Source organism: Nerophis lumbriciformis, linkage group LG20 (genome assembly GCF_033978685.3).
Source record: "Nerophis lumbriciformis linkage group LG20, RoL_Nlum_v2.1, whole genome shotgun sequence".
Classification (NCBI taxonomy): domain Eukaryota; kingdom Metazoa; phylum Chordata; class Actinopteri; order Syngnathiformes; family Syngnathidae; genus Nerophis; species Nerophis lumbriciformis.
The window spans coordinates 14688614-14712746 of record NC_084567.2 but is presented as its reverse complement, the minus strand read 5'-3'; the positions used below and the strand labels follow the sequence as shown (position 1 = coordinate 14712746).

General features: G+C 39.4%; 1 protein-coding gene across 2 annotated transcripts in view; it reads right to left on the bottom strand.

Moving 5' to 3' along the window:
• The window catches only part of LOC133619469 (TNF receptor-associated factor 2-like), a 57975-nt gene that overhangs the window by 17129 nt on the left and 16713 nt on the right, over positions 1–24133 (bottom strand). The window contains exons 5-7 of one of the 2 annotated variants that reach the window (XM_061980509.1): positions 20688–20762; positions 20525–20599; positions 1531–1929 (exon numbers count right to left, since the gene is read on the bottom strand). In XM_061980509.1, coding sequence (XP_061836493.1) covers positions 1531–1929; positions 20525–20599; positions 20688–20762 — 549 coding nt within the window. The remainder of the gene's footprint in view (positions 1–1530; positions 1930–20524; positions 20600–20687; positions 20763–24133) is intronic. The other variant, XM_061980510.2, reaches the window with a different exon arrangement.

The following is a 24133-nucleotide window of genomic DNA, read 5'->3' as shown; positions in this document are numbered from 1 at the left end:
AAACTAATGCACTTTAAATATTTTCTCGGTTAATAAAGTTATTGTTTGTTGTATAAGTTGATCTACACTATATTGCCAAAAATATTTGGCCACCTGCCTTGACTCACATATGAACTTGAAGTGCCATCCCATTCCTAACCCATAGGGCTCAATACGATGTTGGTCCACCTTTTGCAGCTATTACAGCTTCAACTCTTCTGGGAAGGCTGTCCACAAGGCTGCGGAGTGTGTTTGTAGGAATTTTACACCATTCTTCCAAAAGGCCTGGCTCTCAGTCTCCGTTCTAATTCATCCCAAAGGTGTTCTATCGGGTTCAGGTCAGGACTCTGTGCAGGCCAGTCAAGTTCATCCACACCAGACTCTGTCATCCATGTCTTTATGGACCTTGCTTTGTGCACTGGTGTTCCTTTCACTGGAACTAAGGGGCCAAGCCCAACTCCTGAAAAACAACCTCACACCATAATTCCTCCTCCACCAAATTTCACACTCGGCACAATGCCGAAAATGTAATTTCAGTTCTTAAGTGTCTTGTACATGTTAAATAATGGACAATAATAAAGCACCCTGAATCCTGAATCCTGTATTCAGTCTGAAATGTAGCGTTCTCCTGGTAACCTCCAAACCCAGACTCATCCATCAGATTGCCAGACGGAAAAGCGTGATTCATCACCCCAGAGAAGGCGTCTCCACTGCTCTAGAGTCCAGTGGCGACGTGCTTTACACCACTGCATCCCACGCTTTGCGTTGGACTTGGTGATATATGGCTTAGATGCAGCTGCACGGCCATGGAAACCCATTCCATGAAGCTCTCTGCGTACTGTACGTGGGCTAATAGGAAGGTCACATGAAGTTTGGAGCTCTGTAGCAACTGACTCTGCAGAAAGTCTTTGTACTATGCGCTTCAGCATTTGCTGACCCCTCTCTGTCAGTTTACGTGGCCTACCACTTCGTGGCTGAGTTGCTGTTGTTCCCAAACTCTTCCGTTTTCTTATAATAAAGCCGAAAGTTGACTTTGGAATATTTAGGAGCGAGGAAATTTCATGACTGGATTTGGTGCACGGGTGGCATCCTATGACAGTTCCACGCTGGAAATCACTGAGAGCGGCCCATTCTTTCACAAATGTTTGTCGAAACAATCTCCATGCCTAAGTGCTTGACTTTATACACCTGTGGCCGGGCCAACTGATTAGAACACCTGATTCTCATCATTTGGATGGGTGGACAAATACTTTTGGCAATATAGTGTACATTTATTTCTTATTTTGCTTTCTTTAGTCTTAATAATCAGTTAAATGCTTCTGAGTTTCCTTAGACTCGGACTAATTTTCTAGTCCAGTTCCAGTCAGGTGACGCACGTGCAGAGAGGGCAATTGCCGACGCTAAATTTGCGTGTGCATTAACAACGGCTTCCAAACAACGGCTCACAACTGGGTAATCGGTTCTCATCGTTCAGGCACGTACTTTGCCTGAAAATGACTCCACGCAAGGTTTTGTGCGTAAGCGGGTTTTATAGAAGTTTGGGGTAGATACCTTGTTACTGAGGATTTCAATCTTGTCCTGGTCCAGTCTGTGCTGGCGGTTGGAGGCCTCCATGGTGCTGCAGGAGCGCTCCATCTCACGGTTGAGTACGCAGACGATGTTCTCGAAGGTGTTGACTTTCAGCTCCAGCTCCTGGCAACGCCGGCTCAGCTCGGCCACCTTCCCGTCCTGCGTCGAGGCCGAGGCGCCTCCCCCGCCCAGTTGACTCATCCTGAGTTCCAAGTCTCTCAGGGACTGGTGGAGCTCCTGCAGCTTGTGGCCGGCCACCTCCAGGCTGTGAGGTTGCAGGCTCTCCAGGCTCACCTTGATGCCCATGATGAAGTGCAGGAGCAGGTTGAGGTGCTCGTAGGAACACTGGCGCTCATGGTCGGGGATCTTCTCCTTCTCCACCTGGAGGTTCAAGGAAGACACGGAAACACATCACTAGTCCTCATCTTGTGCATCTTTCACGCCGGGAAATAGTCATGTGATGACGTATGTGGGGAAACAATGGAGCTTTTGAAGTTGTAGAACTGAGTATTGCCATAATACTATATACTATATAACATACCGTATTTTTCGGAGTATAAGTCGCACCGGAGTATAAGTCGCACCTGCCGAAAATGCATAATAAGGAAGGAAAAAAACATATATAAGTCGCACTGGGGTATAAGTCGCATTTTTGGGGGAAATTTATTTGATAAAACCCAACACCAAGAATAGACATTTGAAAGGCAATTTAAAATAAATAATGAATAGTGAACAACAGGCTGAATAAGTGTACGTTATATCAAATCAAATCAAATCAACTTTATTTATAAAGCACATTTAAAATTTACCACAGGGGTAGCCAATATGAGGCATAAATAAGCAACTGAGAACGTGCCTGGTATGTTAACGTAACATATTATGGTAAGAGTCATTCAAATAACTATAACATATAAACCATGCTATACGTTTACCAAACAATCCGTCACTCCTAATCGCTAAATCCCATGAAATCTTATACGTCTAGTCTCTTACGTGAATGAGATAAATAATATTATTTGATATTTTACGGTAATGTGTTAATAATTTCACACATAAGTCGCTCCTGAGTATAAGTCGCACCCCCGGCCAAACTATGAAAAAAACTGCGACTTATAGTCCGAAAAATACGGTATATATTTTGTGTATATATGTATATATATATAACATATATATTTTGTGTATATAAATGTGTATATAACATATAGATGTTGTGTATATAAATGTGTGTATATATACCATATATTTTGTGTACCGTATATAAATGTGTATATATATATAACATATTTTGTGTATATAAATGTGTGTGTATACTGTATAACATATATATTTTGTGTATATAAATGTGTATATATATAACATATATTTTGTGTATATAAATGTGTGTATATATAACATATATATTTTGTGTATATAAATGTGTATATATATATATAACATATATTTTGTGTATATAAATGTGTATATATATATAAAACATACTGCATATATTTTGTGTATATACGTATAAACTGCATGTATAACACTGTGTATATAAATGTGCATATGTATATAAGATATATATTTTGTGAATATAAATGTGTATATCAGTGACGTGCAGTCACTAGAGGCAGGTGAGGCGGGGCCTCACCTGCCATCATGGAAAGAAAAAAAAAGTAAAAAGAAAAAAAAAAATTAAATTGTTATATGTGTCCAGTGATTATACTATAAAGTTATTTTCCATTTAACTTCACCAGTTTAAGATTATTTTTATTCAAAATCGCTGAATAATCACATTTGCCGTTCAAATACTGAGAAGAGACGGTGCGGTGAACAGCAGCCAGTTGAGGCACGTCACTCAGTGCCGCAACATGGATTGCGCAATGACTCGGCTAACTGCTGGCCTGCTGTGCAGTGAGACTGTATTGCTATATGAACTATATTATACATTTCCATAGTTTAGTTAGCTGAGGTATATAATGTACAGTGTATTTTGTCAACAACTGTATGTGTGTAAAGTATTTCTTGTGCTGAGCGATCATAAAACGGCTGCAAAAGACGCACTGGCTGAGGCTCGCCTCCTGCACCCCCGCCGTAGAATTGTTGTATCAACTAAAGCCCACACTTAAACTTTCCACGTGCAAGATTGAATCTATTTTAAAAAATTATTTCATAAGAAGCCAAAAAGTGCAAAAACAATAATGTTGGTGTTGGAGGAGTTGTGAATGACTGCAGGGACACAACATTAGATACACCTGCAGACTGCAGGTGTACCTAATTCACAACTCCTCCAACACGAACATTATTGTTTTTGCACTTTTTGGCTTCTTATTAAATAACTTTTGTAACCTATTTTCCTGGGCTTTCCTCTTTGTGATGTTAAGTTCCTGTTATGCGCTGTTATACAGTATATGCCTTTAGCTCTTATTTTGAAGGCGCTAAGAGCGGAAGTGATGTCACGTTGCGGAGGTTTTTGAAAGAACGTAAATAAAGTGGTCCTTGTGTAAACTGGAGCCTCCGTGTTTGTTATTTTGTAGTTTCATACAGTATAGGCGACATTTATAAACCCTCGGTTACACTTTTTTAAATAGATTCAATCTTGCACGTGGAAAGTTTAAGTGAGGGCTTTAGTTGCGGCGCATGGACTTAATTTATAAGTTAAGGTAAGACCATAACGTTTTTTTTATTAAATGTGCTTTTTTGTGTGCTACAGTTTGTATGTGTAAAGTTAAAGTTAAGTTAAAGTACCAATGATTGTCACACACACACTAGGTGTAATGAAATTTGTCCTCTGCATTTGACCCATCCCCTTGACCACCCCCTGGGAGGTGAGGGGAGCAGTGGGCAGCAGCTGCGCCACGCCTGGTTATCATTTTTGGTGATTTAACCCCCAATTCCAACCCTTGATGCTGAGTGCCAAGCAGGGAAGAATGCTGGTATGAGCTTTTAAACATAACCCGTTAACTGCTGCCAATCAAATGGTGAATAAGATACTCTTTAGGGTTCATATGTTTGCAAATCTGACTGTGATGAAGTCAGTGCCTCACCAGCCATCAACCTCACCGCACGTCACTGGTGTATATATATATATAACATATTTTGTGTGTGTATATACAGGTAAAAGCCAGTAAATTAGAATATTTTGAAAAACTTGATTTATTTCAGTAATTGCATTCAAAAGGTGTAACTTGTACATTATATTTATTCATTGCACACAGACTGATGCATTCAAATGTTTATTTCATTTAATTTTGATGATTTGAAGTGGCAACAAATGAAAATCCAAAATTCCGTGTGTCACAAAATTAGAATATTACTTAAGGCTAATACAAAAAAGGGATTTTTAGAAATGTTGGCCAACTGAAAAGTATGAAAATGAAAAATATGAGCATGTACAATACTCAATACTTGGTTGGAGCTCCTTTTGCCTCAATTACTGCGTTAATGCGGCGTGGCATGGAGTCGATGAGTTTCTGGCACTGCTCAGGTGTTATGAGAGCCCAGGTTGCTCTGATAGTGGCCTTCAACTCTTCTGCGTTTTTGGGTCTGGCATTCTGCATCTTCCTTTTCACAATACCCCACAGATTTTCTATGGGGCTAAGGTCAGGGGAGTTGGCGGGCCAATTTAGAACAGAAATACCATGGTCCGTAAACCAGGCACGGGTAGATTTTGCGCTGTGTGCAGGCGCCAAGTCCTGTTGGAACTTGAAATCTCCATCTCAATAGAGCAGGTCAGCAGCAGGAAGCATGAAGTGCTCTAAAACTTGCTGGTAGACGGCTGCGTTGACCCTGGATCTCAGGAAACAGAGTGGACCGACACCAGCAGATGACATGGCACCCCAAACCATCACCCAACCATGCAAATTTTGCATTTCCTTTGGAAATCGAGGTCCCAGAGTCTGGAGGAAGACAGGAGAGGCACAGGATCCACGTTGCCTGAAGTCTAGTGTAAAGTTTCCACCATCAGTGATGGTTTGGGGTGCCATGTCATCTGCTGGTGTCGGTCCACTCTGTTTCCTGAGATCCAGGGTCAACGCAGCCGTCTACCAGCAAGTTTTAGAGCACTTCATGCTTCCTGCTGCTGACCTGCTCTATGGAGATGGAGATTTCAAGTTCCAACAGGACTTGGCGCCTGCACACAGCGCAAAATCTACCCGTGCCTGGTTTACGGACCATGGTATTTCTGTTCTAAATTGGCCCGCCAACTCCCCTGACCTTAGCCCCATAGAAAATCTGTGGGGTATTGTGAAAAGGAAGATGCAGAATGCCAGACCCAAAAACGCAGAAGAGTTGAAGGCCACTATCAGAGCAACCTGGGCTCTCATAACACCTGAGCAGTGCCAGAAACTCATCGACTCCATGCCACGCTGCATTAACGCAGTAATTGAGGCAAAAGGAGCTCCAACCAAGTATTGAGTATTGTACATGCTCATATTTTTCATTTTCATACTTTTCAGTTGGCCAACATTTCTAAAAATCCCTTTTTTGTATTAGCCTTAAGTAATATTCTAATTTTGTGACACACGGAATTTTGGATTTTCATTTGTTGCCACTTCAAATCATCAAAATTAAATGAAATAAACATTTGAATGCATCAGTCTGTGTGCAATGAATAAATATAATGTACAAGTTACACCTTTTGAATGCAATTACTGAAATAAATCAAGTTTTTCAAAATATTCTAATTTACTGGCTTTTACCTGTATGTATCATCCACTCCCATTATTATGGTGACACCTAGGAACACGAGCGTTCTCTAGTACTTGACCTGGAGCACGACAGGTGTCCCGATCCAATATTGATATCAGATATCAGTAAAAAACAAGTATGGGATAATACCAGGGTTAATTTCTAAACATTTTCTTCTTAGTTATCGTCAACGACCTGTTTTCCCGTGACTGGAATAGGACGACGACAACAAATGCTCGTTGATGAAATGAATTGACAATTTAGTCGACGAATAAAAACGAGACGGAAATAATTGACAGTCATATTTAATTTCGTCTTTAGGCGGGTGGGGACAAGTCTATCCAATCACATGATGTTCGGGAAACAAGACTGTATTGCCGGGACGTAACGATAAACGCTATCAATGATGACCGCCACAAAACTCCAGAGGGTTAGCCTTTAGAATAAGAGTGATCGAAACACTGAGATTGCAAACTGCACTTTGATGAACTCACGGACTGACTGGTGCCGGCTCGCTAGCTTAAATGCTAACATGAAAACAATCCACTCGAATTACACTATATTGCCAAAGGTATTTGGCCACCTTCCTTGACTCACATATGAACTTGAAGTGCCATCCCATTCCTAACCCATTGGATTCAATATGATGTTGGTCCACCTTTTGCAGCTATTACAGCTTCAACTCTTCTAGGAAGGCTGTCCACAAGGTTGCGGAGTGTGTTTTTGGAATTTTCCACCATTTTTCCAAAAGTGCATTGGTGAGGTCACACTGACGTTGGTCGAGAAGGCCTGGCTCTCAGTCTCCGTTCTAATTCATCCCAAAGGTGTTGTATCGGGTTCAGGTCAGGACTCTGTGCAGGCCAGTCAAGTTCATCCACACCAGACTCTGTCATCCATGTCTTTGTGGACCTTACTTCGTGCACTGGTGCACAGTCATATTGAAAGAGGAAGGGGCCCGCTCCAGGAGTTAGGCTTGGCCGACATCATATTGAACCCTATGAGTTCGTAATGGGATGGCACTTCAAGTTCATATGTGAGTCAAGGCAGGTGGCCAAATACTTTTGGCAATATAATGTGTACACAGGCATGTGATTAGGGGGCCGCAGCAAGGGCAAGGGGGCCAAGTGGACGCATTGTGGGTTTCCTGGACGTCGTCTACATCGCTAAAAGAAACATCTAGGGAAGAGAATCCCTCTGCCATCTTCCACAAGTTTTTTTAATATATAAATATAAGAATATTCCCTCTTCAATTCTCCGACTCTCTCGTCTTCATTTGGGATGTCTGTTGTGATTTCCCTTCCTGGTTCGATGACCCGCCCTATCTTGCCTCTGATTGGCCTTTACATAAAGTTTTGCCCTAATGTTAACCAATCGTGACTCATCATAGTAAACAACCAACCAATCATGGATGTTCTTATACCTAAACCAACCAATCCTCATTGATTATGTTGTCCCCTACCCGTGGAGTTGCTTTGCTACATATCTTCCATTTTTAAGTTAATAATTTTTAATGGAAAACCATAGCTTTTACCACTGGATTATCAAAAAAAACGTACTCATTACGGGAAAACCGTAGTTGTTGGCAGGTATGGCAAAGAGACGGATCGGGATTTTAACACACATTGTGTCACGACTTGGTCCTTGGGTTTTGTTTTTCCTGAAGGCAACGGAAAGTTGGCTCGGGCGAGACGGGAATGTGAGTACATATTTTTATTTAATACATCAAAAAAGAACAAACGAAAAGCGCGCACAATGGCGGAGGTACAAAACTTGGCTAATGAAAACAAAACTTGCACAAAGGCAGAAACTGTGAACAATGAAACAAAAACACTAACTGTGGCATTAATAAACAAAAACTTACTTGGCATGGACTATGAAGTGCGCAGAGGTAAACAGAGTGTGACAGGGGTATGAATCCGGATGTCGCCACAAAGACAAACTGAAAACAATGAACTTAAATACTACAGACATAATTAGTGAAAACAGGTGCGTGACTCAAAACGTGAAACAGGTGCGTGACGTGACAGGTGAAAACTAATGGTTGCTATGGTGACAAAACAAACAAAAGTGCACAAAAAGTCCAAAAACAAAACCGAACATGACTAAAACAAAACATGATCACACAGACATGACACATTGTAGGTCGGAAAAAACTAAGAAAAACGGAAATTTTTTAAATATTTTTACAGAGACAAAAAAGACGGATTTCCGACTATGGATGGACAAATACATGCCTGTTTTAGCACACTTACATGTCAGACAAAACAACAAATTTAGCTGAACTGCACCAATTTTGTCAAAAATTCAAGCAGAAGATTGAAGCTTGTGGATGGCTACCAAAAGCGCCTTATTGCAGTGAAACTTGCCAAGGGACATGTAACCAAATATTAACATTGCTGTATGTATACTTTTGACCCAGCAGATTTGCTCACATTTTCCGTAGACCCATAATAAATTCATAAAAGAACCAAACTTCATGAATGTTTTTTGTGACAAACAAGTATGTGCTCCAATCACTCTATCACAAAAAAATAAGAGTTGTATAAATCATTGGAAACTCAAGACAGCCATGACATTATGTTCTTTACAAGTGTATGTAAACTTTGATCGCGACTGTACATACAGTACATAAATATGTCTTTCCCCGCTAAAAACAACACGCCCCAAATATCAACTTCTATGAACACATTGCTGTCTGAGCCACTAAGATATTCAGTTGTGCACACTGAAGCTACAAGCTGCGCTCTCTTAGCACGCAATTAAAGTTAAAGTTAAAGTTAAAGTACCAATGATTGTCACACACACACACTAGGTGTGTCTGGCCAGGACCTTCAGCTCTCACTGGATCGGTTCACAGCCGAGTGTTAAGCGACTGGGATGAGAATCAGCACCTCCAAGTCCGAGTCCATGGTTCTCGCCCGGAAAAGGGTGGAGTGCCATCTCCGGGTTGGGGAGGAGATCTTGCCCCAAGTGGAGGAGTTAAAGTACCTCGGAGTCTTGTTCACAAGTGAGGGAAGAGTGGATCGTAATAATGCGGACGCTGTATCGATCCGTTGTGGTGAAGAAGGAGCTGAGCCGGAAGGCAAAGCTCTCAATTTACCGGTCGATCTACGTTCCCATGCTCACCTATGGTCATGAGCTTTGGGTTATGACCGAAAGGACAAGATCACGGGTACAAGCGGCCGAAATGAGTTTCCTCCGCCGGGTGGCGGGGCTCTCCCTTAGAGATAGGGTGAGAAGCTCTGCCATCCGGGGGGAGCTCAAAGTAAAGCCGCTGCTCCTCCACATGGAGAGGAGCCAGGTAAGGTGGTTCAGGCATCTGGTCAGGATGCCACCTGAACGCCTCCCTAGGGAGGTGTTTAGGGCACGTCCGACCGGTAGGAGGCCGCGGGGAAGACCCAGGACACGTTGGGAAGACTATGTCTCCCGGCTGGCCTGGGAACGCCTCGGGGTCCCCCGGGAGGAGCTGGACGAAGTGGCTGGGGAGAGGGAAGTCTGGGCTTCCCTGCTTAGGTTGCTGCCCCCGCGACCCGACCTCGGATAAGCGGAAGAAGATGGATGGATGGATGGACACACTAGGTGTGGCGAAATTATTCTCTGCATTTGACCCATCACCCTTGATCACCCCCTGGGAGGTGAGGGGAGCAATGGTGTTTTTAATGGTGCGTTCAATTACCACTGAACAGAGTAGGACAACCCACGCCAGAAGTAATAAATAACTATTATAGACTCCATTTGTCACGTCCTTTTCATTCAAATAAATCGTAAAGTGCTACAGCACAAACCAATATTTCCAACAACAACAGTAAAAGATTAGCTATTAAAACAGATAAAACACAAACTAAAACACTTAATTGAAACGAAGAAAATAATAGTTTTTTCTATTTATTTAAGTTATATTTACAAAACCCTTTGAGTACATTCCACAATAATACCCCGATATCAATGTTAACCGTGATCCTTTTGGCCCCAATAACCGTGACATGAAATTCTCACATTGTTACATCCCTACAGTGTGATTGTTACCAACATCTGTAGACAACAATGTAAACCCCGCGGCTCCATTTTCTCCGGTAAAAATACAACCAACTTGAAGCGTCTTCTACAGGCTAATCATCAGGACATCTACGAGACAGTAAGTAGGCCTAAGTCGGGGGTCAGCAACCCGCGGCTCTTTAGCGCCGCCCTAGTGGCTCCCTGGACCTCTTTCAGAGATGTGTGAAAATGGAAAAAGATGAAGGAAAAATATTTTTTTTTTTTGGTTTTTCTATATTTTCTGTAGGAGAACAAACATGACACAAACCTTCCTAATTGTTAGAAATCCCACTGTTTACGTTCTACATGCTTCATTCACTGATGAGAGTATTTGGCAAGCACCGTTTTGTCCTACTAATTTCAGCCATCCTTGAACTCATTGTAGTTTGTTTACATGTACAACTTTCTCTGATGCTGCCACAGAAAGACGCGTTTTATGCCACTCCTTCTTTGTCTCATTTTGTCCACCAGACGTTTTATGCTGTGCGTGAATGCACAAAAGTGAGCTTTGTTGATGTTATTGACTTGTGTGGAGTGCTTATCAGGCATATTTGGTCAATCTCTGGACTGATGAATCACGCTTTTCCATCTGGCAATCTGATGGACTAGTCTGGCTTTGGAGGTTGCCAGGAGAATGATACATTTCGGACTGCATTGTGCCGAGTGTGAAATTTGGTGAAGGAGGAATTATGGTGTGGGGTTGTTTTTCAGGAGTTGGGCTTGGCCCCTTTGTGAAAGGAACTTTGAATGCTCCAGGATACCAAAACATTTTGGACAATTCCATGCTCCCAACCTTGTGGGAACAGTTTGGAGCAGGCCCCTTCCTCTTCCAACTTGACTGTGCACCAGTGCACAAAGCAAGGTCCATAAAGACATGGATGACAGAGTCTGTTGTGGATGAACTTGACTGGCCTGCACAGAGTCCTGACCTGAACCCGATAGAACAGAGACTGAGAGCCAGCCCTTCTCCACCAACATCAGTGTGTGACCTCACCAATGGTGGAAAATTCCTATAAACACACTCAGCAACCTTGTGGACAGGCTTCCCAGAAAAGTTGAAGCTGTAATAGCTGCAAAAGGTGGACCCACATCATATTGAATCCTATGGGTTAGGAATGGGATGGCACTTCAAGTTCATATGTGAGTCAAGGCAGGTGGCCAAATACTTTTGGCAATATAGTGTATGTTAGCCGTTATATTTTGTAGTCGAGAAGATGTATCGTACTTTTCGTCGACTAAAATGTTGAAGGATTTAGTCGACTAAAACTTGGCCAGAACTAAATTAATTTACATTATTAAAATGTGACTAAAACTAAAATACATAAGACATGAATTGAAAACTGTTGTCAAAATGAAGACTGGATGATACGGGCTAGCACTCCTGCAGCATATTTACACTCTCTGGCTCTCATTGAAGGCGGACGCTTCCCTTATCTCTCCTGCTTTTGCTTCTTTGTCTTGTCCTAACTTTCTGCTTTGCACTGCTCTCCAAAATCTAAACAATGGAATTGATCAAATAGCCTCTCAGCGATATTGGCAAGACGTTTGGCTTCGGGGGAACCCGCCTGTGCTGACGCAACTTTTGCTGCTGGATACAAAATGGGGAGAAGTGGAGGGTTGTGTGCTTGGCGATCCTTTCAGCCGAGGACGTAGTAGACATCTACCTTTAAAGGGGAACATTATCACAATTTCAGAAGGGTTAAAACCATTAAAAATCAGTTCCCAGTGGCTTATTTTATTTTTCGAAGTTTTTTTCAAAATTTTACCCATCACGCAATATCCCTAAAAAAAGCTTCAAAGTGCCTGATTTTAACCATCGTTATATACAACCGTCCATTTTCCTGTGACGTCACATAGTGATGCCAACACAAACAAACATGGCGCATAGAACAGCAAGCTATAGCGACATTAGCTCGGATTCAGACTCGGATTTCAGCGGCTTAAGCGATTCAACAGATTACGCATGTATTGAAACGGATGGTTGTAGTGTGGAGGCAGGTAGCGAAAACGAAATTGAAGAAGAAACTGAAGCTATTGAGCCATATCGGTTTGAACCGTATGCAAGCAAAACCGACGAAAACGACACGACAGCCAGCAACACGGGAGCAAGCGAGGACGAATTCGGCGATCGCCTTCTAACCAACGATTGGTATGTGTTTGTTTGGCATTAAAGGAAACTAACAACTATGAACTAGGTTTACAGCATATGAAATACATTTGGCAACAACATGCACTTTGAGAGTGCAGACAGCCCAATTTTCATCAATTAATATATTCTGTAGACATACCCTCATCCGCTCTTTTTTCCTAAAAGCTGATCTGTCCAGTTTTGGAGTTGACGTCAGCAGGCCAGGGAAGCTAGGGTCGATATTCTTCTCTTGATCATCTTCGGTGGCATAACCAAGACATCCAGGGGGTTTAGCTCGCTCGTCTGCGGGAACAAACTGCCGCCATTGCTTGCCGTGCTACCGAGGTCCTTTGTCCCTGAATTGCTCACACACTCCGGCAGATTCAATGGGGGTCTGGCGGCAGATTTCTTTGACTTTATCGTTGGAAATGCATATGCTTTGAGTGTCGCAGGATATCCACACATTCTTGCCATCTCTGTCGTAGCATAGCTTTCGTGGGTAAAGTGTGCGGAACAAACGTCCAATTTCTTGCCACTTTCGCATCTTTGGGCCACTGGTGCAACTTGAATCCGTCCCTGTTCGTGTTGTTACACCCTCCGACAACACACCGACGAGGCATGATGTCTCCAAGGTACGGAAAACAGTCGAAAAAACGGAAAATAACAGCTGATTTGACTTGGTGTTTGTAATGTGTTTGAGAAAATGGCGGATTGCTTCCCGATGTGACGTCACGTTGTGACGTCATCGCTCCGAGGGCGAATAATAGAAAGGCGTTTAATTCGCCAAAATTCACCCATTTAGAGTTCGGAAATCGGTTAAAAAAATATATGGTCTTTTTTTCTGCAACTTCAAGGTATATATTGACGCTGACATATGTCTGGTGATAATGTTCCCCTTTAAGGTACCCCGAAACTGCCACAAATGATTATAAAGTGGGCAGAGCTGTGAGCACTCGGGATGTAGCGATTTTTAAATAAATCACAAACAAGAAAACACCCTGGAGAAGCTGTCTGCTCTGCGAGGCAAAGTTATGATCGATTTGAGGAACAGAAACGGGCAATTAACGAGAAACGTTTAACTTTGTATTTGCTCGCTCAAACACAAACATTCTAATCTGGATTTCGTTTTCCTGCTGAAACGGCTTGCCAGCTCCGTGACTCCCTCGGAGGACAGCACAGCGAAGACGCTCCAAATTCCTTCCCCGTCCTTCATGGACACACACCTGCGGTTTTGTTGATTTTTGTGGGACTGACTGGCTGGGGTATCGCAAAAACACCCTGCGATAGCACCGGGATCTCTTAAAGGTTATGTGCACACACGCACATTCGCGGAAAATACGCTCCAACCCCCCACATCTTCGTCGCTTCACCCCTCCAGCGCGATCTGTTGACTGCGATCTGCGCCGACGCTGACTGCGGCTGTAGAAAGTTGTGTGACTATCCAAACATTCTCGCCAAAAAAACATTGATTTATTAAACTTTGGCGCGCTCCGCAGCCCACGGTTTTCATCCGATCGGAACCGTTCCGGTATCAAAACGTTCGGCTCAACCGGGAATCGTGAGCTACCCAAAATTATTTTTAAAACATATCCAAGATTACTACCTAGGATTTTCCAGGTAATTTTTTCCCCATTGAAAATTGAATGGGCCATTTTTTGAACTTGCACAATTTCCACATTTCTCAGCCGATTCGAACCGTTCCAACATCCACACACTCCACTCACATCAGACAATCAAACTACCATTTTCCAAGTTCAAAATAATTCCAGGAATTTCTTACAATTCCCGGTTTTCCATAGCCCTATTTTCACCTCTTCCTGGAAAGTTTTCACAGTTCACATTTTTCCACCGTTTTTGATCATTCCACCTACAAAACTCTAATTTGGGACAACAAAACTACCATTTTTCTTTTTGTACAAATTCCCTGGATTTTACCGAAATTCCCATTTAAATACAAACTGTTACTGCGTCAACATTTTTCAACCGATTCAACAAATTCCAACAGCGACCCATTCATATCATCTAGGACAGTGGTTCTCAAATGGGGGTACGCGTACCCCTGGGGGTACTTGAAGGTATGCCAAGGGGTACGTGAGATATTTTTTTTAATATTCTAAAAGTAGCAACAATTCAAAAATCCTTCATCAATATAAATGAAAACCTATCTTTTTTTCCAAATAGTTCAAGAAAGACCACTACAAATGAGCAATATTTTGCACTGTTATACAATTTAATAAATCAGAAACTGATGACATAGTGCTGTATTTTACTACTTTATCTATTTTTTTCAACCAAAAATGCTTTGCTCTGATTAGGGGGTACTTCAATTAAATTTCACAGGGGGTACATCACTGAAAAAAGGTTGAGAACCACTGATCTAGGACAATTGTGCAAGCATCAATACTTTCAAAAATTCCTGGTTTTCCCGAAATTCCCAATTGTCCAGAGAATTCCTATTCAAATATTTGGGAACATTTCTCAGCATTTATTTTTTTTACATTTTTTAACCAGTTGACTAAGTATATTATTGTTAATTATTAGTTACATTTAATAATTTTCTCATTACATACCGAATTTTCTGCTCTTTTTTCTTAAATTTTTACTGTAGTTTTTTCCCATGTAAGAATAGAATAAAACTATTAATAATACAATTGTGTAACTGCATAGACTAGTGTATCAACAATTCTGCCCGTACACAAATATTAATGTTCACTTACACATTTAACACTGTTTATTATGGTTGTTGTCATTTTTCATATTACAAACCCCGTTTCCATTAGTTAGGAAATTGTGTTAGATGTAAATATAAACGGAATACAATGATTTGCAAATCCTTTTCAACCCATATTCAAATGAATGCACTACAAACACAACATATTCGATGTTCAAACTCATAAACTTTATTTATTTTTTTGCAAATAATAATTAACTTAGAATTTCATGGCTGCAACACGTGCCAAAGTAGTTGGGAAAGAGCATGTTCACCACTGTGTTACATCACCTTTTCTTTTAACAACACTCCGTAAACGTTCGGGAACTGAGGAGAAACATGTTTTAAGCTTCTCAGGTGGAATTCTTTCCCATTCTTGCTTGATGTACAGCTTAAGTTGTTCAACAGTCCGGGGGTCTCCGTTGTGGTATTTTAGGCTTCATAATGCCCCACACATTTTCAAAGGGGGACAGGTCTGGACTACAGGCAGGCCAGTCTAGTACCCGCACTCTTTTACTATGAAGCCACGTTGATGTAACATGTGGCTTGGCATTGTCTTGCTGAAATAAGCAGGGGCGTCCATGGTAACGTTGCTTGGATGGCAACATATGTTGCTCCAAAACCTGTATGTACCTTTCAGCATTAATGGCGCCTTCACAGATGTGTAAGTTACCCATGTCTTGGGCACTAATACACCCCCATACCATCACAGATGCTGGCTTTTCAACTTTGCGCCTATAACAATCCGGATGGTTCTTTTCCTCTTTGGTCCGGAGAACACGACGTCCACAGTTTCCAAAAACAATTTGAAATGTGGACTCGTCACACCACAGAACATATTTCCACTTTGTATCAGTCCATCTTAGATGAGCTCAGGCCCAGCGAAGCCGACGGCGTTTCTGGGTGTTGTTGATAAACGGTTTTCGCCTTGCATAGGAGAGTTTTAACTTGCACTTACAGATGTAGCGACCAACTTTAGTTACTGACAGTGGGTTTCTGAAGTGTTCCTGAGCCCATGTGGTGATATCCTTTACACACTGATGTCGCTTGTTGATGCAGTACAGCCTGAGGGATCGAAGGTCACGGGCTTAGCTGCTTACGTGCAGTGATTTCTCCAGATTCTCTGAACCCTTTGATGATATTACGGACCGTAGATGGTGAAATCCCTAAATTCCTTGCAATAGCTGGTTGAGAAAGGTTTTTCTTAAACTGTTCAACAATTTGCTCACGCATTTGTTGACAAAGTGGTGACCCTCGCCCTATCCTTGTTTGTGAATGACTGAGCATTTCATGGAATCTACTTTTATACCCAATCATGGCACCCACCTGTTCCCAATTAGCCTGTTCACCTGTGAGATGTTCCAAATAAGTATTTGATGAGCATTCCTCAACTTTATCAGTATTTATTGCCACCTTTCCCAACTTCTTTGTCACGTGTTGCTGGCATCAAATTCTAAAGTTAATGATTATTTGCAAAAAAAAAATGTTTAGCAGTTTGAACATCAAATATGTTGTCTTTGTAGCATATTCAACTGAATATGGGTTGAAAATGATTTGCAAATCATTGTATTCCGTTTATATTTACATCTAACACAATTTCCCAACTCATATGGAAACAGGGTTTGTAATTCATAAGTTAATATTATTTTCTTTTCTGAATATCATATTTTACGGACCATAAGGCGCACCGGATTATAAAGTGCACTGCCGATGAGCGGGTTTAGTCAGGTCTATTTTCATACAAAAAGGCGCACCGTATTATAGGGCACATTAAAGGAGTCATATTATTATTATTATTTTCTAAATGTAAAACACTTCCTTGTGGTCTACATAACATGTGATGGTGGTTCTTTGGTCAAAATGTTGCATAGATTATGTTTTACAGATCATCTTCAAGTCACTTTCTGACAGTCGCCTTAAGATGTGTCGTTTTGTGGGCGGTCTTATTTACGTGGCTCACCTTCGACAGCGTCTTCTCTCCGCCATCTTTGTTGCAGCGGTGTAGCGTGCAAGGACGGGAGTGGAAGAAGTGTCAAAAATGGAGCTAACTGTTTTAATGACATTCAGACTTTACTTAAATCAATAACGAAGCAGTATCTCCTAATCCGGAAACAACAACGGTGGAAATGTGTCCCGTGAAAAACTGTCCGACCGGAACTCTCTAATAAGTAAAGTTCCTTGGGTGAATAATGTAAACTCACTACACCGGTATGTTTTAGCGCTTTCATGCTGAGTTTACTGACAGATATAAGTAAGAACTTCACACTACTTTATATTAGAAATGGCAACAGCGGAGGATGAACATCACAGAGCAAAAAACATTACCAAGGACAGCACACACCCTGGCTTCCACCTGTTCGACCTGCTACCATCGGGCAGGCGCTACAGGTGCATCAGAGCCAGAACAAACCGGCTCAGAGACAGCTTCTTTCCCAGAGTTGTCACCATCTTGAACTCAAACTTGTAATACATATTTCCCCCCTATACAATTTCCTACCCTAATACCCTAATGTGCAATATTACCCTTCGAGTGCACTGATTGTTATTACTTTATTACTCTGGTACTCTTGTTTGTTCTCTATAATTGTACAGTATTTTGTATATTGTACAGGATTGCTTATGTTTTTTATTGGATAGTAGTCTGTTTATTAAATTCCTATTTTTTATCTTCATTACTACTTGTGTGATTTATTTTTATTCCATATTTGTTTCCACTACAGCACCTTAAGTTGGAGTCCTTAATCTCCATCCATTTTCTACCACTTGTCCTTTTTGGGGTGTCCTTAATCTCGTTATATGCAAATATAATGGCAATAAAGTCCATTCCATTCCAAATTAAGAAGATAGAGAAAAAGAAGAAGCTTATCGACTACGGTGTCGGCACAGACTACAAAGTACAGATCAGCAGGTACCAGAAGGTAAGAAAAGCTGCTTTTGCATAATATTGCGATACAAAACGCCAGATAATATGTCTCACCTTATACACACACACCATAATAATACTCCTATGTTGAAGCACAGTACAATCCATCAAGCGGTGCGACTTCATAGCTTACCAAAGTCGTACTAAAACAGTTTGATAGATTTTTGAGCGCCGTGTGTAATGTTCTATATTTTCAATGGAACATATAAAATGTTGGTGTTGTCTACTTAAGTTATATTGCTATCATAGTGTATTCTACACATATCTCTTATGTTTCACTGCCATCTACTGGTTACACTTATCATTACACCATTTACCAAATAAAATAGCTTTGAGGTGGGTAAGCTCAACCAAACGTAATCCTTATATGAGGCGCACCGGGTTATAAGGCGCACTGTCGCGTTTTGAGGGGAAAAAAGGATTTTAAGTGCGCCTTATAGTCAGGAAAATACGGTATTTTCCACCATAATTTGCAAATAAATTAATAAAAAATCAGACAATGTGATTTCCTGGATTTTTTCCCCTCCATTCTGTCTCTCATAGTTGAAGTGTGCCTATGATGAAATGTTCTATTTTTTTACAATGGAACATATAAAATGTTGGTGTTGTTTACTTGAGTCATATTGCAGTCTTATGTCTGACTGCCATCATATGGCGGTCTAAACGTATCTCTTATGTGTGACTGCCACCTACTGGTCACACTTATCATTACACCATGTGCCAAATAAAATAGCTTGGAGGTCGGTAAGCACAACCAAAATTATTCCGTACATTTGGCGCACCGTCGAGTTTTGAGAAAATGCAAGGATTTTAAGTGCGCCTTATAGTCCGAAAAATACGGTACCTAACTTTGTTCATATTTGAGGTTAGGGCTGAGCGATATATGGAATATACTCGATATATTGTGGGTTTGTCTCTGTGCGATATAGAAAATGACTATATCATGATATTCGAGTATACGTTCTCACGCAGTCGCTTTTAGCTGCGGGCATTACACTACAGGCTCTTCTCACTCTTTCTTGTCTCTCCTTCTCACAGAGACATAAAACAAGCGCACCTTCTTACATACGTCACATACTGTCGCGTCATACGCTCTCGCTGAGCAGAGAGGTAGCAGCATGGGTAACATTAGCTGTGATGCTAGTAGAGTGGTAATACGAGAGAAAGAAGTTGCGAATCTGGTAACAAATGAAGGAAGAATTAATTCCTAAGAAAACCAGCAGGGAGTCCATCGTCTGGCGGTGGTTTGGCTTCAAGCGGGAAGATGTTGAACAAGTATGCGCAAAAGCGTTGCTACAAAAGTAGCATTACTGCTAATATGTAGCATCATTTGAAAAGTCACCTGCTAGAAAATAAAGAGTGCTTGAAACTCCGCATGTCAACATCTCCGTTCGGTGCCATACCTACAAAATGCCGAAGCAACCATTTCCAGATCAACACCATATGAAAAAAATAATCAACAATAGAAGGAGATAACGTCCGCAGGAACCTACCACATAGCGAAGGACATACACTATTTGATTTCCTATTATGCAGCTCATTTTTATTTGACAGTTATTAAAATATCTTGTGTGACATCATGCACAAAAGTGTACTTTTTTTGTTTAAAACTATTGTAGTGGCGTTCTGTACAAAAAGTGCACTTTAATTTAGTGTTGTTTTGATATGTCATCTTAGTGACATCATGCACAAAAGTGCACTCATAGCTTGTTTTAAAATGTCTCTGAAAATCTTGCACTTTCTGTTTTGAAATGACATGAATGTTTTGTGCCACTGCTTAATAACTATTTAATAAATACACTTTTGGTAAATTGACTTAGTTGTGATTTCCCTCTCTGCATGAAAGTTTAAAATGAGCATATATTAATGCAGTATGAACAAGAATGTTTTAATGTAGACACATAGAATCATCGTACTGCTGTGATTATATGCATCAAGTGTTCATAAGGCAAAATATGTAGATATATATCGTGTATTGTGACATGGCTTAAAAATATCGAGATATTAATAAAAGGCCGTATCACCCAGCCTTATTTGAGATCAATTGTATTTTCATTTTGAGAGCTTCTAATATTTTAGATCAGGGGTGTCTAAACTTTTTCCACCACGGGCCGCATGCCGAAAAGTTTTGATATTTTGTTACGTAAAAAAAACAAAACAGATATTATAAATATTTACAGTCAAAACTTTGCGTTATAGGTGAGTACCGGTAAGTATAATATTATTATTTTTTAGTTTAAAAATGACAGCGTTTTATTACACTTTTTGCTCTTTTTTCTTACATTTTTACGGTTGTTTTTTTAGATACATGTGTTATTTTTTGAAAATGCATAACTTTTTGGGTATCAGATGGGGAGGGTAATCAGCGGTATGGCACATGACTGCACCTGGGCAATGATCTGTAACAAGTGTTGGGACAGTTTGATTCGGCTGAAAAGACGTTTTTCTTGAAAGGATGGTTTCCTGTCAGCAGAGTCATGTGATATTCAAAGTTGTGATGAAAATGTCTACTTACAGATGTATGGCAGCCAACAACATGAAATCTGCATGCGGCTTTACATTTACTGCAGAACTTAATATGGTCCACATACTGCAAAACAAAACCAGATGAAAGAAGCTAATGACCTAGAGTGCGGCTCAATGAGAAACCCAGCTGGCTCCAAATCACCCTCAAATACCTTTTCTCTGGGGATATTCTTCTTGGCGCAGCCTTCACACATCATCGGGTACTTGGGGCAAATCTCATCGTGAGCCTGAAAAACCGAATGAAGAATCATTCCGCGGAACGTTTGAACCGATACGCTGAGTAAGCAAACTCGTTGGTATACACCGCAACACGTTCGAAAAATACTATTAAAAAAAAATAAACATTAAAAAGTGAAATAAAAGAGCAAACGGGTGAAATGTAATAAAAAAAAGTTGCTATGTTGACTCTAATAAGACAAAGTTTTTTTTCTTCAAAACTGTCATTGCTCCAAAAATAATAATGAATTCCAATCAATGTTATGAATTATTGACATATTTAAGGCTATAAATATTTCCACTGTGAACATTTTTTGAGGGGTTTTGTGATTTTGTCATACAAAAAACTAAATTGTCTTTGACAAAATAGGCATACAACAAACAAAAAAAGAAATGAAACATAAAAATTAAAAAAATATATAATCAACATAGGGATCTGAAGTTGATCTAAAGACTTAAGCCTTATAGTTAAGGAAAAAAACACTTTTATTAATTGGGGCCCTTTTGGATCCCCAATAACTTTAGTGCATTTTTTTTAACTGTCATTGTTCAAAAATAATAATGAATCAAAATCAATGTTATGAATTATTGACTTATTTAAGGCTACTTCACATCAAATATTCCACTTTGAAATATTTTTTGGGGAAAATATTGCATGTTTTGTGTGTTTGTCATATAAAAAACTAAATTGTCTTTGACGAAAAAAGGGCATAAAACAAACAAACATCGAAAAATAATTAAACATAAAAAAATATTGAAACTTATAGGCTCCAGCATTATTAATAATTTATTAAATTGCAATGTTGACTCTAATAACACAAAGTTGTTTTTCTTCAAAACTGTCATTGCTCCAAAAATAATAATGAATCAAAATCAAAGTTGTTATGAATTATTGACATATTTAAGGTTCTTTCACATCAAATATTGCACTTTGAAATATTTTTGGGTGAAAATATTGCATGTTTTGTGTGTTTGTCATATAAAAAAGGGCATAAAACAAACAAACATAAAAAAATAATTAAACATAAAAAAATATTGAAACTTACAGGCTCCAGCACCCACCGCGACCCCAAAAAAGACAAGCGGTAGAAAATGGATGGATGGATAACCAACAAAGGGGTCTGAAGTTGTTCGAAAGACTTAAACGTTAAAAGTTTAAAAAAAAAAAAAGGTTTAATTGTCAACTTATTTTGAACACTTTTATGAGTGGGACCCTTTTGGATCCCTAAGTAATTTTGGTGGTTTCATTGTTCAAAAAATAATAATAAATTAAAACTTAAGCCTTAAAAGAAAAAAGACGACTTATTTTTGACACTTTTATTAATTGGGGCCCTTTTGGATCCCCAATAACTTTAGTGCATTTTTAAAAAAACTGTCATTGTTCAAAAAATAATAATGAATTCAAATCAATGTTGTTATGAATTATTGACATATTTAAGGCTCCTTCACATAAAATATTTCACTTTGAAATATTTTTTGGGGAAAATATTGCATGTTTTTTGTGTTTGTCTTATAAAAAAAAATTGTCTTTGACAAAAGGGGCATAAAACAAACAAACATTAAAAAATAATTAAACATCAAAAATTGTTCAAACCTATAATCGACAAAGGGGTCTGAACTTTTACATAAAAGTAAAAAAAAAAAAAAAAAGGTTTAATTGTCAACTTATTTTGAACACTTTTATGAGTGGGACCCTTTTGGATCCCTAAGTAATTTTGGTGGTTTCATTGTTCAAAAAATAATAATGAATTAAGACTTAAGCCTTAAAAGAACAAAGAAAAAAGACAACTTATTTTTGACACTTTTATTAATTGGGGCCCTTTTGGATCCCCAATAACTTGAGTGCATGTTTTAAAAACTGTCATTGTTCAAAAAATAATAATGAATTAAAATCAATGTTGTTATGAATTATTGACATATTTAAGGCTCCTTCACATAAAATATTCCACTTTGAAATATTTTTTGGGGAAAATATTGCATGTTTTTTGTGTTTGTCATATAAAAAAAAAAAAGGTCTTTGACAAAAAGGGCATAAAACAAACAAACATCAAAAAATAATTAAAAATCAAAAATTATTCAAACCTATAATCGACAAAGGGGTCTGAACTTTTACTTAAAAGTAAAAAAAAAAAAAAATCAATGTCAACTTATTTTAAACACTTTTATAAGTGGGACAATTTTTTAACTATCATTGTTCAAAAAATAATAATGAATGAATCAATGTCATGAATTATTGACATATTTCTTATATTAAATATTTTATGTTTTGTGTGTTTAAATTGTCTTTGACAAAAAGGGCATAAAACAAACCAAAAATGTATTAATTGAACATAAACATTTGGGGGGCAGCACAGTGGTACAGGGGTTAGTGCATGTGCCTCACAATACGAAGGTCCCGAGTAGTCCTGAGTTCAATCCCGGGCTCGGGATCTTTCTGTGTGGAGTTTGCATGTTCTCCCCGTGACTGCGTGGGTTCCTCCCACCTCCTAAGACATGCACCTGGGAATAGGTTGATTGGCAACACTAAATGGTCCCTAGTGTGTGAATGTGAGTGTGAAAGTTGTCTGTCTATCTGTGTTGGCCCTGTGATGAGATGGCGACTTGTCCAGGGTGTACACCGCCTTCCGCCCGAATGCAGCTGAGATAGGCTCCAGCGCCCCCCGCGACCCCAAAAGGGACAAGCGGTAGAAAATGGATGGATGGATAAACATTTGGGTATTTGAAGTTGATCTAAATACTCAAGCCTTAAGGGTAAAAAAAAAAAGACGACTTATTTTTGACACTTTTATTAATTGGGATCCTTTTGGTGAGATTGTTTTAACTGTCATTGTTCAAAAAAGAATAATGAATCAAAATCAATGTTATGAATTATTGACATATTTAAGTCTACTTCACATCAACTATTCAACTTTGAAATATTTTTTTGGGAAAATATTGCATATTTTGTGTGTTTGCCATAAAAAAAACTAAATTGTCTTTGACAAAAAGGGCATAAAACAAACAAAAAAAGAAATTCATGAAACATAAAAAAATTATAAAAACTTATAATCGACAGAGGGATATGAAGTTGAACTAAAGACTTAAGCCTTAAAAGTAAAAAAAAAAAGAAGAAGCAAAAAGACGACTTTTAACACTTTTATTAAGTGGGGCCCTTCTGGATCCCCAATCATTTTTAGTGCAATTTATTTTAAACTGTCATTGCTAAAAAAATAATAATGAATTAAAATCAATGTTAAGACATATTGATACACAATATTTCTTGGGGAAAATATTGTATGTTTTGTGTGTTTGCCATATAAAAAAACTAAGTTGTCTTTGACAAAAAGGGCATAAAACAAACAAACATTAAAAATGAATTAAACATAAACAAAATATTCAAACT